This window comes from Vipera berus, assembly GCF_964194415.1.
Source record: "Vipera berus genome assembly, chromosome: 4".
Classification (NCBI taxonomy): domain Eukaryota; kingdom Metazoa; phylum Chordata; class Lepidosauria; order Squamata; family Viperidae; genus Vipera; species Vipera berus.
The window spans coordinates 110,225,531-110,243,543 of record NC_138206.1 but is presented as its reverse complement, the minus strand read 5'-3'; the positions used below and the strand labels follow the sequence as shown (position 1 = coordinate 110,243,543).

Sequence of the window (18,013 nt, the reverse complement as noted above, 5' to 3'; positions counted from 1 at the left end):
AAACTGCTAGGCTGGCAGGAGCTGGGGCAGGAACGGGAGCTCACCCAATCACATGGCACCTGGGTCTCGAACTGCCAACCTCTCGGTCAACAAGCACAGCATCTTAACTGCCCCCATTAAAGCCACTTACGAGAATATAATCAGATCCCTTTTTTATAATTTCATGAGTTCTTGTGAATTGTGGAGCACAGAGGATGTTAGAGAAGAGGCAATGGCAGGGTAGGCACAGGTGGGAGGCCTCCTTACCACAACCACAAAAGACTTCCAGGAGAGATGTAAATTCCCAGCCCCACACATTCCTCTCTAGCAGTCTTTGCAAGTCAGAAAGTCCTTTGCTTCCTCCACGTAACAGTCTTTCACCTGGTGTGGAATATTATTAAATACACGTTTGGAGATGTCTGTGGAGATTCTTAGTCATTCAGGTCATAGTTGCCCCAAAGATGCTTTTCCACAAGGCAACTGGACTTCCCTGTTTTTCTTTTAGGATGTTTCGCTTCTCATCCAAGCAGCTTTTTCAGCTCTGATTGGATGGTGGGGAATGGAAGATTTATACTCCTTGAAGACAGTTCGTTATTTGCATTCTTTTAGAGGCATTAGTGCTACCTAGAAGCTTATCTGTGTTGTCAGGGTCACCTGATCAGTGCAAATGAGTGTGGAGCCTTCTTGGGACTGCAGAAAGGACTGTGTTGTAGACTAGAGATAGATGATGTTGTATCCCTCCCCCTCTGTTGAGAGAGAGCTGTTCAATTTTGACATGGATGGCCTCTTCGACCCCTTTTTTCAAACCAGCGGTCCTCTCTGTCCAAAACGTGGACTTTGCTGTCTTTGAAAGAGTGGCTTTTGTCTTTTAAATGCAGATGGACTGCTGAATCTTATCCTGCTGGGTTAGTTGTGCCATGTGTTGATGAAGAGGTTGTTTTGTTTCCCCAATGTACAGATCTGCACATGGCTCACTGCATTAGACTGCATATAACCACAGTGCTCAGTTTGTGTCTGGGTGTTTTATCCTTTGGGTGGACAGAAAGTCCAGTTGCCTTGTGAAAAAGAATGTTTGGGACACATGACCGGAGAGTAACCCAATTTAAGAAATTAATTCCATTCATGAAAGGAGAGCTACCGCTTTGCCTTAGCTCCACATGTTTTGAGAGTGCTCCCACCCTCCCACCACTCAAAGGCTTCAGCTTGGGGAAAAATGTGCCTCTTTCCCCCCCCCCCCCCGGCAGTCCATAAATTCGGAGTAGACCTGCCCAGTGTTTCCTTCATCAGCCTGGTCTAAAGGCTCTGTGACCCAGCATAACTGCTCAGTCGGTCCTCTGCTCGGAAGGCCCTGTGAGATGCCAGAACAACACACATCCCTTGTTTATTGTTCTCCAGAGAACAAGGAAGCATAGAAGGGGCCTTTCATGAGCCATGATGGCTGCTTTTAGTGTTTACACTGCCTGTCAACTTGCACAGATTTTACAAATGAAGCTTCCTGTTTAAAATCAAACCAGTGCAGTGCACTTCCCCCACCTGAAACCCGTTTGAAGTTGTGCTGCTATTTCAGTCCGCAAAAAACCAGAAGAGACATAAGATGCGCATATACTTTAGGAACTCTGAATCTGGCCACAAAGAACTCTGCCTGGTCATCCAGGAGAAAACAGTTGGCCCAGACCAGGTATGGAGATTTAGGGTGAAAGGTCAACTTTCTTCTACATTACAACCTTCCAGAATCGGTTCGTTACAAGTCCCATCCTTCTGACAAGCATGAATTGTTGGGTTCAGCTTGAAGCTCTCACTGGGAGCCATAACTAAGCAGATCTGAAGAAAACCAGACTGGGGACGGATTTCCTCAAGAAAGGGGAGAAAGCATCTCACCTGTTTGCTGGCTTGGGAAGAAGTCTTTGGTGCTTGGCCCCCCAGTCAAGCTCAGGAAATCAGGAGTCCAGGCAGATCAAATGAATATAGCTTTATTGTACAGGTGGTCCTCGATTTACAAAAAAAATCCTTTAGTGAACATTCAAAGTTCCAATGGCGCTGAAAAAAGTGGCCTATGACTGTTTTTTCACGCTTACGACCCAAGGTTATGTGACCAAAATTCAGACGCTTGTCAGCTGACTTATATTTCTGACTATTGCAATGCCCCAGGGCAGGGGTAGGCAACCTTGGCTCTTTTATGACTCGTGGACTTCAACTCCCAGAATTCCTGAGCCAGCCATGCTGAGGGGAAAGGGAGAGGTTTCCAAGCTGAGCCATGCTGGCTCAGGTATTCTGGGAGTTGAAGTCCACGAGTCATAAAAGAGCCAAGGTTGCCTACCCCTGCCCCAGCCAGGGTCATGTGATTGATCACCTTTTGTGACAAAGTCAATAGGGGAAGCCAGATTTACTTAACTGTGTTACTAACTGAACAAGTGCAATGATTCACTTAACAACTGTGGCAGGAATGGCTGTAAAATGGAGCAAAATTCACTTTACCAATGTTTCTCTTAGCAATGGAAATTTCGGGATCAGTTGTCGTCGTTACATCGAGGACCACCTGTAGGCTATGCTTTTACAAGAATCTGAACTGCTAACGGTCAAAGCAAATGGGAAGTAGATAGGAGCCGAGAGAATTCAAGGTGGGCTGGACTTAGATCTTTTGCCGGTGCAAAGGAATTGGAGACTGATGATGTCTTTGACTCCTCCCCTCAGCCTGGTCATCTCCTGAAACCCCTTTTGTCAACACAATCCTCATCTTGGTGATTATCTAGGAGGTACAATTCCCAAATGTGTCCCTGCCTATTCCCCCAAAATTGAGATTCCTGTTTTTCATAAAAGGCTAGATTTGCCAGCAGGGGCCAAATCCCACAGCTAAAAGAAGAAAACAAGGAGGGGAAGAAAAAAAAAACCAATCTAAGGTCACCTAGCCTCCTCACATGATGACATAACTTTATTGTCAATTTGAATGTACACCAATCGGCATACATCAAAATGAAATTTCGCTGCCTACAGCTCTCCAAGGGTCACCACCTCCGATATATACTCCTTGTTCGTGGCCCGCTCAAATTTCACATTGTCCATTTTAGTCTCTAGGGAGTGAACGATGGCAAACAGGACAGATGGAAATGGGGCTCCATGTGGATTAGCCCTCAGGTTAGCTTGTATTCTGACAACCTCGCCTTCTTTCCTTTTTCTGACCCATTCACTGGGTCTTCAAAATGTAGGGCTGTTCGAAACCTGTCCGCTCTCTTCCTCCAAGCTGGGATTTTAATTGTGCTTCTTACCTGAGAACACGAGGAGATGTCTTTGAAGTTCTTCTCCAACACAACGGATTTGGTGTCTGGACTGATGAGGTTAATTTCAAAGCGACCCACCTAGGAAGAGAAAACACGTCAAAGCAGGAGGTGATGCATAATATCTTGGACAAAAGCTGCTCTGAAAATCCTGGGCCCGGCTCCGAAATATTTCCTCACGTAGCTTATTAAAGGCATGTAAAAGGGAAGCTTCCCAAACAGTTGTTCTGCCAAGAATGAGGCGGAGATGCTGCTGCCAAGGGCCTGCTTGACTAACCCTCTAAAAAATGAGAGAGGCTGGCAAAGACTCTCTTCCAGACCCTGGCTTCAGTTTCAAAGACCGGGAGCTGCATGGGGATCTTCCACACTGCTTCCATTTTTCTCTCAGCTTATTTATTTATTTTTTATTTTAATTCCATTTATATCCCGCCCTTCTCCGAAGACTCAGGGCGGTTTACAAGCTTAGCAGTAGCCTTCATTCTATGTATATGCCTGCTTATTAGGGCTTTCACACACACCCCAAGCGGCATTATTACAAAGTCAGCTTAATTGCCCCCAACAATCTGGGTCCTCATTTTACCTACCTCGGAAGGATGGAAGGCTGAGTCAACCTTGAGCCTGGTGGGATGCGAACCTGCACTAATTGCAGGCAGCTGGTGTTACTTAAGGAGGCATTAGCCCACTGCTCCACCAAGGCTCCAGCTTAGCATTCATTTCTTGGCAAAAGTTAACCGAGATCAGCTTCTGCCCTCCACCAAAACACAAAACAATCCATCAATCAGGCTGCCAAATGTTCATCGCTGTGGGCCTCTCCAGAGCATAAGAGCCCCTTTGCTTAATTCCTTACATGCTCAAGGGTAATTGTAACACCTTCTTCCATTGATCACTGACCAGAGATGGAGACCAAGAGCTCTCTCTTTTCACCAACTGCCAAGGCTGGGCTATAAAAACACAAGTCTGGACTCTTTTCTGTCCCTCTCTCCTCTGCGTTCTTGGGTTTACCTCACAACAATTGCAATTTCAGCCTATTCTTGAAGAGCTGGAGATTTTTTTAAGCCTGAACAATTTGCTTCTAGAAATTCTCTTCACATCTTTACTCTTCAACATCCCTAAAGATACATCCCCCCCACCCCACCCCCACAAGACATGTATGTAATAACACCCCTTATTCTGACTCTCAAAATCTCTTCAGTCCTGTAGGAATGACCTGGTTGCGGTCATTACAAAATTTCAACTGGCAAAATTCAAACTCTTTAAAAAGAAAACAAAAACAAATGAAATCTGTGACGAATCAAAAGTCCTCCCAGCCAGCCAACCAACCAGATCTTCTACGAAAGACCTCCCAAATGGCACCCACCAGTTCGCAACTATTGAAATATCGAAGCGCTACAGCTGTATAGCCATTTTAACCGAATGGATATCAAATCGCGTTTTGAAAGAGCATCGAATCATCCAGACCAAGCATGAACCCAACAGGAGTGTCCATCCCCGCCGGGTCCATGAAAAATGGCCCCCCCTACCTGAAACAACATTGTCCTGTTTTTTTCAGAGTCTGAGGGCTGGACGTGGCTCGGGGCGCTGGCGTGGCGCCTTCGGGACGAAGGCTTGGAGTTATTCTCCTGAGCTCTCCTCTGCAGACTGGCAGCGCTGCTGCAGCGAGAACGGAATTCCAGATGTTCCTCCATTCCTGAGTCCTCCAGGATCCGCTCTGGGAAAGAGGTCCGGCCGCTGGCCAAATTGGCCAGGTTGGTCTGGCTGCCCACGATGAACATCCCCTGGGTGCCTCCACTGGAGCCCTCCATTTCCTGAAATGGACTGTCCAAGGGGGAAGCGGGTTCATCTTCCCAAGTCATGAGGTCCACGCTGGACTCTGTGTTGCTGTGCTCGCTGAGCAGCTTCAGGCGCTGACGTTCGTGCAGGTGGAACTTCTCGATGCAGTCGTCGATGAGGGAGGAGGGGGCCTTTTTGTGGGCCACCGTCACCTTCCCACAATAGAGGACCTCAAATTTTTGGGAGTTGTAGAAGGCATCTTCATTTTCTTTATTGGGCTTCACGTCTTCTTTGAAGGCTGCTTTGGAAGCCTGCCTTATACTACTGATAACATCTGGAACCTTTAGAAGAAAGCAAAAGGGAAGAGAGAGAAAAAAATAACATCATGAAGGATGCTTAGAGTGCAGTGAAAACACAGAGGACAAGTGAGGCAATTCCCACATGTGTTACAACAATGCCCAGAACTAGTTTGTGGTCTCTGAATTCAAAAGAGTGTGGAGAAATCAGAGCAATTTTCAACTCAAGGTAACCTTGACCTGCCCAGCCTTCTCTGACGGAACCACAACATTTGATTCCTTTGTTCCAGAGATGCTTTTTCAAAAGGCAACTGGATTTTCCTTGCTTTCTCCTTTAAGACATTTTACTTCTCATCCAAGAAGCTTCTTCAGTTCTGACAGAACTGAAGAAACCGCTTGCATGAGTCAGTACTAAAGAAGCTTCTGGGATGAGAAATGAAACGCCTTCAAGGAAAAAAACAAAGAAAGTCCAGTTGCCTTTTGAAAAAAAGCATCTTTGGTTTAGACAACGAAGGAAAATTGAAAGACAGACAAGATTTACAAGAACAAGGTATTGATCTAGCATGGTGGCCATATCTGCAAATTCAAACGAGAGATGAAAAAGATGTTAAAACAATGGGATTTTATAAAGAACAGACAGGATTTGATCAGATACTGCTAAAAAGAGACAAAAAGTTAAGAAAATCTATAGATTTCTGTTAAACTTAAAGATGGAGGAAGAACAAGTAAAAGAAACAATGATAACATGGGCAAAGCTTTGGATATAATATAGAATTAGAAGACTGGCAAAAGTTATGGGAAAGAAATATTAAATTAACTAAAGCGGTGGCATATAAAGAAAACTTATATAAAATGTTTTACAGATGGCATATGACACCAGTGAGATTAGCAAAAATGTTTAAAAATAATTCAAACTGTTGAAAATGCAAACAAAGACCAGGTACGTGTTATCATATCTGGTGGACTTGCCCCAAAGCAAAAAGATTTTGGGTTAAAATACATTTATGGTTGGAGAAAATAACTAAAAACAAATAGACTTTAAGCCAGAATTATTTTTGTTAGGAATAATAGGAGCAAATTATGAGAAAGATTGCAGGTATTTAATACTACACGTACTAACGGCAGCAAGAATTGTATTTGCCCAACATTTGGAAAAATGAAAATTTACCAGCTGAAGAAGTTTTAATTAAGAAAATTTTAGAGTGTGCAGAAATAATAATAGTAGTAGTAGTAGTAGTAGTAATAATAACCCCTGTCCAGGCAGGAAATGGATATATTGACTTTAAAGATAAAAGAGAAAAAAGACTCAGTGTATTTTAGAGCATGGGATAATTTCTATCAATGGTTAGAAAAATGAGTTAGAGAGAAAGGAATGTGATATGTAATTTTGAATATATATTAGCAAGAAGAAGGCTATTGAGCAATTAACATATTGTTTATGATAATTAACAATTATCTATTACTGTTTGTTAAGCATGTGAATCCAGACATTAAGCTGTTTGCTAAATATTGAGAATGTTATTTGGAAAAAACCCAACCCTAACCCTAACCCTAACCCTAACCCAAATCCCAACCCCAACCCCAACCCCAACCCCACCTTATAAAAACTAATAAAATCTATACGAAAAAGCATCTTTGGGACAACCATGACCTGGATGACTGAAAATCTCCATGGGCATTTGATTCCTTTCTCCTCAATACATTATATTTGGCTTTTTCCCAAGCACAATGGTATTTCTCCTTGTTTCTCTATAGGAGTAGGAAGCTCTATGGAGACTAGAGGCACAGTGAAAAACAAGCATAATAAATAAATATTAACATTCCAAACTCTTGACATTAATTGCAGATTGAATTGGAAAGCCAACCCCATACTTTGAAGTAATGCATATAATTAATACGTAAAGACCTGCAACATTTTAAGGAAAATTTTGCATTTCCTATATGTGTGGCAAACGAATGTATAAAGTTTCTGCTTCGGCAAAACATCAAAACCAAGAGGCAGACGTTTGAGCTACCGCTGAAATTCCATTTCCTTTTACCAAAAAAAAAAAAAAAAAACAAACCCTGGAAAAAGTAAATACAAGAAGAACCCAACTGTCTATCCTTCCAGTCACGCTAGATCAGCATTGCAAACATGTAACACTGGCTTTTTAAGATACAAACGAGAGAGGGAGGGCTTAAAACTTGGAAGCTCTTCAAGGGACAAGATTATGCAAGGCAAAAAACTCTCTCTTGCAGTGGAAAAAGAAGTGAAAGCTTTCTGGTCTGGAGTTGGTTTGTTTTGAACAAGACAACAACGGCCAGCAAAAAAAAAAAAAGATATTTCCAGATATTGTTAGGTCTAAAGCCAACGTCGTAAATATTTCATTTGAGCCTGCATCCATTTGGGAACAAAAAGATACAACCCCCCCCCCCCCCACACACACACATATTTATGTAAAGTCTATGCAAAGTTGACAGCTTATTTGTAACTCAATTCCACTTCTAAACAGGAAACTTTTATTATACTTTTGTCCAAACAATAACCTGAAAGAGCCATGTAGCCAAGTTAAGTCCAGTTGCCTTGTAAAAAAAAAAAAGCATCTTTGGGACAACGATGACCTGGGTGGACTGAGAATCTCCACAGATATTTTAGAATGGTGTTTTTCCTACCCATTCTTTTTTTTTTTATTTAAAAAGTTTTACAATACATTTTAACTTTAATCCCCCCCTCCCCCACCCAACCCTCCCTATCCCTTCCCCCCATTCCCTCCTCCCCCCCCCGACTTCCCAGAGCTAAATACAGGGTATAAAATCAAAAAACAAACATAAGCACCCCTATGTTATCAGCAATAAACTATTAGTTCTATCTCCCTCTAGCTCATGTAAAATGAATACAAACAATATTAATATTACAAATAAAGTAAAAAAGAAAAAGAGAAAAACAAAAAAGAGCTTTACTCAGAATAGATTTTCTTAATCCCAGTCCTTATTCATATTAATTTCAAAGAAAAAAAATAAACAAATTCTCAGTTACGCGCCAAAAGCGCCTATCTATTAACCTTAATAATCTCCAACCAAACTAAACCATAATCAAAAATAATTCTTGCATGTATCACACCAAATGTGTTCAACACACACTTTTAGTCCATAACCCTAATATACTTTTCTAACAAGCAAATAACATCCATCTTAAATTGTGTTAAATATTAAAAAAAAAACTTTCTTTCTCCTCTATGATAAATTTAATCCATTAAGATACTAATTTAAAAATTTAATCAGCAATCTTAACGCCCCAAAACTTTTGGAGCACGTCTGTCATGACCCCCAAAATTTCTTTGGACCGCGCCCCTCCCACATCTTCACTGTAAATACACTTTGGAGATTCCATAACTATCTGCTGGTCTTGCTCTTGCTCTCGTCTCACTCTTCTTAAGGCGGCACGCGTCTTCCTCTGGCCTCCTGCAACATCCAATGAAACTGTATCTTGATCCCCTCCAACACCATTGTCCTCTGTCTATCTGCAACATCTTGAAGCTTTCCCTCGCCGTATCCCTTAACAGCTTCCAAAAATGATAGGGGGGTTGCTTTTAACACATTGCTATAAAAATCACATGCCTGGGCCACAGTAACCAGACGATGTCTTTTACCTTCATGCGTCACCACCAGTCCAACTGGAATCTCCCATCTAAACTTAATATCACATTTCTTAAGTTCCTGTACTAAAAATGCAAAATCTTTCCTTCTCCTTAAAATCTTCGGAGGAATCTCTTTTAAAACCAAGACTTCTTGCTCAGCCATTTTTCCTACCCATTCTTGAAACAACCCTGGGAGATACTTGAGGCTGCAGCTGACCAAGCCAAGGTGATTCAATGACCTTGATGGTCAAGTGAGAACACAGATTTCTGTCTTCCTGCTCACTGTAGGAAGAGATGCCTTACCGTAATCCAGTAGTTTTTCAACCTTGACAACTTTAAGATGTGTGGACTTCAATTCCCAGACAATATGTTACCTCGGGAATTCTGAGATATGAAGTCCACACCTTTTAAAGATGTCAAGCTTGAAAAGCAGCTCTCTCATCAGAATAAATGTTCCTGTATTCCTGAGTTTTGTCTTTCTCTCTTATTATACAGCACACTACAGTATAATTGAGGCCTTTGAACTATGGTGCTGGAGAAGATTCCTGCCAGTCCCCTGGACTGCAAGGCGATCAAACCGGTCAGTCCTAGAGGAGATCAACTCTGACTGCTCTTTAGAAGGCCAGATCCTGAAGTTGAAACTCAAATACTTTGGCCACCTAACAAGAAGGAAGGACTCACTGGAGAAGAGCCTAATGCTGGGAAAGGTTGAGGGCAAGAGAAGAACAGGACGACAGAGAATGAGGTGGCTGGATGGAGTCACTGAAGCGGTAGGCGTGAGCTTCAATGGATTCCAGAAGATGGTAGAGGACAGGAAGGCCTGGAGGAACGTTGTCCATGGGGTGACGAGGGGTTGGACACGACTTCGCAACTAACAACAATAGTATAATCATTACGCCTGTATCTACAGGAGGCAAAGGATAGGTAGTCCATGACTCACAACGGTTTGCTTAATGATGATTCAAAGTTACAAAAAGTGACTTATGACCATTTTTCACACTTATGACCATTGCAGCATTCCCTTGGTCACATGACTTACATTTGGAGGCCTGACACCTGGGTCATATTTATGATGGTTGCGGCGTCCCGGGGTCACATGGTCCCCTTTTGAGACCTTCTGATGAGCAAAGTCAATGGGGAGACCAGGTTTACTTAACAACCGCGTTATTCACTTAACAGCTTCAGTGGTTTACTTAAGGTGATGAGACAAGTCGTGAAATGGGGCAAAATTCACTTAATGAATTTCTCGCTCAGCCACTTCAATTCTGGGCTCAATTATGGTCGTACATTGAGGACTACCTGTCTTCTAGATGTATAAGGATTCCAAATACGGGTTTATTAAATTAGTAGGCTCAAAATAGTCTCTACCCCTTCAAATGTAATATACAGTGCCCTCTTCTTATGGGGATTATGTAGAATAAGTAAGATATTATCTAACTTTGGCCAACAGACAAGCCCTAAAAAAAGTCCATGATGTCTTCCCCTATAAGGCAAAGTAATTTACCTTGCTATGGAATTGGCAAGGATTTAAATGTATTTCCATGAATTCTTAGTTTTGGTCACTACAGTTTTTCAAAGATTACTCATTCAAAAATGCAACATTTCCTGATATTCAGCATACAGGGGAAATATGTCTGTAAATATTTGACTACCTATAGGACTCTACATACTTACAACATTGCCACATAGGTTTAATTGACTTAAATATTGCTGAAATATTTTCCACGTGCAAGAAGTTTGGTTTGGTCATTTTCTGCCTTACCCTTATCAAGCCCCTCACCCAGTTATGTTCCCTTGACCGCAGATGAATATTTCAAGAATTGAGTTTATGAAAGTTACACAACTCGATGAACACAAATTAATTGTCATCCTAACTGTGACACTATTTTTCAGGTCAAAATGGGAAAGAAATGTCTTTCATCCACTCCTTAAACGTTATCAGAATGGTCTTCAAAAGATAAGATTCCTATTTCTGCCAGGAAACACAGGAGAAGCTTGGTCACTTGAGGCTGGATTCAGATGCCAAGGTTCTGTTCTTTTGAAGAAGACGGAGGCTACGTAAACAATTATGGAAAGCTATTACACACAGAGCTTGCTTAACAGCCTATATTTCTGGAGGAATCCTGTAAAACAGGAATGGTAATCTACTGTCCAATTTATCAGACCTGAGATAACCTTTCCACTTCCCCTCACTCACTTGATAACGGATAACAGAAGGGACATTTGGAGGTCTACTAGTCCAACGCCCTGCTCAAGCAGGAAACCTTATACCATTTCAGTCAAATGGCTGCCCAATCTCTTCTTAAAAACTTCCAGCACTGGAGCACCCACAACATCCGGAAGTAAGCCATTCCACTGATTAATTGTTCTCACTGTCTGGAAATTTCTCCTTAGTTCTAGATTGCTTCTCTCCTTGATTAGTTTCCATCCGTTGCTTCTTGTCCTGCCTTCAGGTGCTTTGAAGAATATTTTGACCGCCTCTTCTTTGTGGCCGTCCCTCAGATATTGGAAGACTGCTATCGTGTCACCCCTAGTGATGGGTGACGTTGGATTCTCTACTCTCAACTTAGGGAAGGCTTTTGTCAAGTCATCTTCCACAAACTCACGTGCCCTGGGAGATAATGAGGGGCTACCAAGGAGAAGGCCTTAGCTGAGGTCAAGCAATGTCATCCAGCCTCCTGTAGGATGGGATTTTTCCTTAGCGGAGCCTCAGTTTCTGCAAGCCCAAAAGGGGCAGAATGCAGCCAATCCATACTTTGAAGACTTGGGGTATATTCCAATTCACAACCATCTCCCTAGTAAAACTGAAATCCCAAGAGAGTCGGAGAAGAGAGAGAGGAGATATCTCGGCAGGAGACTACACATGCCATGCTTTGAAATTACAACATCTGGATCAGTGTCCAGAAAACAGACAGAGGCTCGAGTGTGAAGGAAGAGTGAGTGCAATAAAAAAAAAACAGATATACTTCTTGCCCTGCAAACACATACACAGATACCCGAGGAGGGAAGCTCTCTGTCAGTTCCAGGTTGTGCGTCTGTCTTCCTCCTTGCAAAATTGCTCAATTTGCTCCCTGCAGGAGGATTTCAATGGGCAGGTTTTGCTCACTTGGATGCAACAGCTGCTGAAAACATAGCAGAGATATAAATACATTTATGTACATATGGCTGTCTGTGGGCCTGTGTGTATGTGTAACGTTTCCCTTGAAATGTTGAAAAATCCAATGGAGAATTGCTTTATTCGAAGAGGATAATATATCTCATTGTGGTTTCTATTTGGAAATCACTTCTGGATTTTGTGCTTGTGATGGAAAAAGTTTTCGTTTTGGTTTTGCTGGTTGGATAGATTTGTTGGTGAAGAAATGGCTGGTTATATACTAATGTGTAAAAATAAAAAGCTGAGGCTGTACTGTTGCTATTTTGTACTGTGCTAAAGAGAGTCAGAAGTCAACGCCTTTTTTCCCCTTTTTCCACTACTATTTCAACATTTTCTTTTCCCTTCCCCTATTTTCCCATTCTTTTGTATTTTATATTTTGACGAACTAATGAAATTTTCAAACCACAAGAAAATCCAATGAAGAGACCAAATCAGAAACAAGTTTTGTGAAATATTTAAAAACCCAGCAGGAGAAGATTAAAACCCCAGAGCCAATCTGGGTCTGCCCCAACGGGATACTCAGCACTAAAACATGATTCAGAAACTGCTGAAGTTGCAAATATTCACAAATACACACACAAATACACACACACACACACACAAACCTGATGAGCACTTCTTTACTGAAGCAGAGTCAAATAATTATTCTGGAGAAAATTCTTGTGATCTGTTAAGGCTGCTTCAGCTTTTGACAGTTTTTTTTTTTACTTTTCCAAATAGTTGGGAGCATGAGGTAATTTTTTCAATTTTTCCAGAGCCCTGAAGGTGACTTTGCAAGCCTAACACAAGAGACACAATACACAATGGAAAAAAGTTCTTCTCCCATTTGAGAAAATACCAGAAAGAGAGAGAGAGGAGGGCTTTCAATGCAAACTGGACATTGTCCCAATCACATCAGGTTAACGTAGGACAGGGGAAGGCAACCTGAGACCCCCAAATCATTATCCTGGGACCCCAGGAACCATCTCTGACCAGAGTGGCTGAAAAAAACTGGACAGGAAACTCTCAAATGTTGTACTATGCATCCCAAAACAGGCTTAGCCTAGTTCAGGGCTTTTCAACCTTTTCACCCAATGTACCACTTTTAGGATACGGCAACATCCGAGTACCTACCACCAGTCGCCTAGCAAGGTGTCAAAAACTTGATGACAAGAAAAAATGTGATGAAGTACAGGTAGTCCTCGACTTACAACAGTTCGCTTAGTGACTGTTCGAAGTTACAACGGCACTGAAAAAAGTGCCCCCCAAGCCACAGCCGAGCAAGACACCTGCCTGCCTGCCCGGCGGCGCTCTTCCTCCTGTCCGAGGTTTTTATTGTTGTGAGCATTTCTGTTGAGGGTTGGCAGCGGGGGTGGGGGGGTATGTTTGGTTTTTATTCCCCCCTCCTCTGCTGGGTGGTTGCAGCAGGTTTTGGTCACTTCACATGACCCTGGGACACTGTGACCGTCATAAATATGAATCATTTGCCAAGCATCTGAATGTAAATCACAAGACCCTGGAGATGCTGCAACATTCCGGCTGATCGGCGCTTCTTCTGGGCTCAGCAGAAGCACTGGGATCAGCGCCGAGCTCCAGATGGAGCCTGGCACTGATCCTGGCACTTCTGCTAAGCCCTGACAGCCTTGCAGCTCCAGCCAACTCTCGCTCAGGCTTGTGTGGTTGTGCTGCCACCAGTTCAGCTTATTCCCCTCCCCCACTACCACTTTTCTAGGATGGTCATGTATCACCTGCCAGGTGCCAATGTATCACAGGTGGTACCCGTACCACTGGTTGAAAAGCCGTGGCCTAGTTTACAATACAGCAACAACAAAGAAATCTTCTGAATTATTTCCACAAACATACCGGTAAAAGTCTAGATAAATTCTGGACCCACTTACTGTGCACCATCACCCCACTCACCTTCATCCCAAGATACTTAAAAATCTTAAACATGACTCCTGGGCATCCAGGATTATGGGATAGAGAGTCAATTTGCTTGGCACCGCAAATGCCTGCATTAGATGGATGCTTCATCCTGCGCCTGCCTTTGGGCAAAATCTGGGGGGTGGGAGGAAACCTGAGCACTGTCAAACCTCTGTCACCCCTGTGTCCCAAGAGAAAGATCAGTGTTGGCATTCTGGGTTGGTGATCACCTCGCTGGCTTGGAAAGATTCTACATCATCTCAAGTCTATTGTGACATCTCTACCTTCCAACATCCAGGCCGAAAGTTCTCTTTCGCTCCACTTATGATGATGCTCCCTTGGGAAAGCGAATCGAATTTTGTTAAATGATGCTGTCTACAGTTTTTGGAGAGAAGCAAACCTGGTCACACTCAAGAGTTGCTTCAACTAATGGACAGCAAAGGAAGGAAGGAAGTGAAGGAAGAACGCCGACTTTCTTAAAAGATGTTGGTATTATCTAAGTATGGCAGTGAAAGTTGGACCATAAAAAAGGCTGAGCGCCAAAGAATTGAGGCCTTTGAACTATGGTGCTGGAGAAGACTCCTGCGAGTCCCCTGGACTGCAAGGCGATCAAACTGGTCAGTCCTAGAGGAGATCAACCCTGACTGCTCTTTATAAGTCCAGATCCTGAAGTTGAAACTCAAATACTTTGGCCACCTAATGAGAAGGAAGGACTCACTGGAGAAGAGCCTAATGCTGGGAAAGGTTGAGGGCAAGAGAAGAAGGGGACGACAGAGAATGAGGTGGCTGGATGGAATCACTGAAGCAGTAGGCGTGAGCTTAAATGGACTCCAGAAGATGGTAGAGGACAGGAAGACCTGGAGGAACGTTGTCGATAGGGTCGCGATGGGTCAGACACGACTTCACAGCTAACAACAACAACATTATCTAAGTGATTATTTGTGAGGATTACTATCAGCTCCAGGCAAAGTGGTCAGGAAAGAGCTCTTTCTCTCGGACCCATTCCATTCCAGCGAAAATCTGGTCTCCAGAAGCTTCTCTGGAAGCCCTTCCAAATTCCACTTAGGAAGTTGGAGAAACTATCATGGGTTGACTATTTCAAGCTGCTTCCGATACTGAAGGTTCCCAACGGCCTCTTAAACTGAAGCTTTTCATTTCAGAAGCTTTGGGATTTGAGCTAAGTCAGCAGAGTGTAATCTTCACCCCTGAGGTTTTCTTATGCCAGTAGGAGTCAGCCCTTTCCTGAATTTGCTTTCAAGAGATCAGCCTATGTTTGTAAACTGCTGTGGCCTGAGTTGTGACAACAGCTCCACCTCAGCCTGAAAAATCTGGACTGCACCTTAACATCAAGAAAACAACGATAGTGATAACTGATGTCTGTGACGTCAAGACAGCAAAGGAATTCATCTTCCTAGGCTCCAGTATCGACCAAAGTGGTGACTGCAGCCCTGAGATCCGAAGGCGTATAGCACTTGGAAGAACTGCAACATCTGGCAGGAATAACATCTGGAAGAATAAAGACATCAGCCTCAAAACCAAATGCAGATGAGTTAACTCAATAATTTTTCCAATTATTACTATGGCTGCAAAACCTGGGACTCTGAAAAAGGCAGATAGGAGAAGGGTGGATGCCTTGGAATTGTGGTGCTGGAGTGGACTATCATGCATCCCATGGATTGTCAAAATAACAAAGACGTCCTAGGCCAGTGGTCTTCAAATTTGGCAACTTTAAGAGTTATGGACTTGAACTCCTAGAATTCCTCAGCCAGCCCTGGCTGGCTGAGGAATTCTGGGAGTTGAAGTCCACAAGTCTTAAAGTTGCTAAGTTTGGAGACTCTTGTCCTAGACCAAACTTCACCAAAAATATCACTTGAAGCCAAGATCGCCAAATGGAGGCTGTCCTATATTGGTTGTGCCAGGAGAGCTGACTCATTCAAAAAATCAATCCTGCTGGGAGTGATCAGCGGAAAAAGGAGAAGGGGCTACCCTAATGCCCGCTGGCTGGACACTGCAGGTAATTGTTGACTTAAAATAGTTCATTTAGTGACTGTTCGAAGTTACAATGCCACTGGAAAAAGTGACTTAAGACTGTTTTCACACTTACGACCATTACAGCATCCCCATGGTCACGTGATTTGTATTCATATACTTGACAAGTGACTCACGTTTATGACGGTTATAGTGTCCTGCGCTCACGTGATCCCCTTTTGCAACCTTCTGACAAGCAAAGTCAATGGGGAAACCAGATTCACTTAACAATCGTGTTACTAATTTAACAACTGCAGCGATTCAGTTAACAAATGTGACGAGAAAAATCATAAAATGGGGCAAAACTGCCTTAACAAATTTCTCACTTAGCAACGTAAATGTTGGGCTCAATTGTGGTCGTAGGTCGAGGACTCCCTGTATAAAGGAGGACACCAGGATGACCGTGGAGGATCGGAAAGAGGCGGTGTGAAACAGTGGGGCATGGAGAGTGTTGATCCATACAGTAGACTGGCCAAGGGTAGGACACAACTGAATTGCTGAGGACAACTGCAACACAACCAGAGCTTATCTCGAAGCAAACCATTTAAGGTCATAATGATCGTGGATGATTGTTCTGATTACCAGAGTCCTCTGCCTGCAAATGCCTGTTGCCTGTGTTGGAAGTCAGTGCCTACCGACCCTCTTAGAGAAGGAAATATTTGGGGGAATATTTAAAAAGACAGAATATTATATTTCCCCAAAGGATCTTAAAGGCAGAAATGCAGGCCCAGTTTTTCTTCATAGCCCCAAACAGAAACGAAACAGGCCAGCTCTGTAGAAATGCAGATTTGATAATCCCATTCAGAAAGACTGAGACCCCATTCATGAGCAAATACTACGGGGCAGAAGCCCATTCAAGACAAACTATTTTGAAATCCCTTGCAGCAAAACCAATAGCTAACAATAGCAGAGTGATAGAATTAGAACCAGCAACCCCTCACCCAAAAATCCAACACAGGACATAGCCATCAGTCACAACCCCAGAGAAGCAGGACATGACCTTTAGGACATAATAGGATTAACCCACCACCATCAGAATACCAAAAGAACACACTCAAAAGTTCATGTCAAAGTTCATGCTGCAGGAACAGGAACAACTCCAAACACAAAAGCCCAAGAAGGTATAAAAACCCACCACTCCCAGCTCCATGTGGTCAGCTGCCCCAGAACCACATTTCTTTCTGGTTCTGCAACTCAATAAGCTGGAACCTTCCTTCTAAGCAGCCTCCATCTTTATTTCCAGCATCTTAGCCTCCATTTTTGTTTACTCCCAGCTTGGAACTGGACCTGATGATTTTTCTTTCAACACCTGCTTTGGGGAATTCCAACACCTTCTTTAGGCCAAATAAATCTACATCCACAGTATCTTCCAGTCTAGGTGCCTCCTGAAAAAGCACCCTTTGAACAATCATGACCTGGATGACTGAGAATCTCCACAGACATTTTAGCTTTGTACTTTGGAATGAACATCCTTCGAATGGTGCGGGAGTATGAAAGGATTTCCAGAAACACTTCAGACTAGAGGAACCATTTCTGCTTCAGTATGAGATGCAGACAACATAGAGTTATCCCCAACAGCCTGCACCTGTCTTCAACAGTAAAGGGACACAGGGCAGAAAACATCCTGCAGCTAAGAAGGCTCCACACACATTTGCACTTCTCAGGTGATCCTGAGGACACTGGTAAACCTCCAAATGGCCCCAAAAACTCTCTAAAATAATGCAAATGACCAGCAGGTTGCAAGGAGTATAAATCCTTCCATTCCCCACCATCTAGTCAAAGCTGAAGGAGCTTCTTGGATGTAAAGTGAAACGTCTTCAAAGAAAAACAAGAAAGTCCAGTTGCCTCCTGAAAAAGCACCTTTGGGTCTTCCAATCCAACACTTAATTCCACTCCACAATCATTCCAATCCAACCCATAATGGTCAATCCTTGCTGTATTTTAATGAGAAGCTTCAAGAAGGCATTTTGTTCGAAGTTACAGTTGACAGGGAAG

General features: G+C 43.0%; 1 protein-coding gene across 2 annotated transcripts in view; it reads right to left on the bottom strand.

Moving 5' to 3' along the window:
* The window catches only part of TBC1D4 (TBC1 domain family member 4), a 98,094-nt gene that overhangs the window by 52,799 nt on the left and 27,282 nt on the right, over positions 1 to 18,013 (bottom strand). For both annotated transcript variants that reach the window (XM_081327217.1, XM_081327218.1), the window contains exons 2-3: positions 4,772 to 5,362; positions 3,243 to 3,332 (exon numbers count right to left, since the gene is read on the bottom strand). In XM_081327217.1, the coding sequence (XP_081183343.1) occupies positions 3,243 to 3,332; positions 4,772 to 5,362 (681 nt within the window). The remainder of the gene's footprint in view (positions 1 to 3,242; positions 3,333 to 4,771; positions 5,363 to 18,013) is intronic.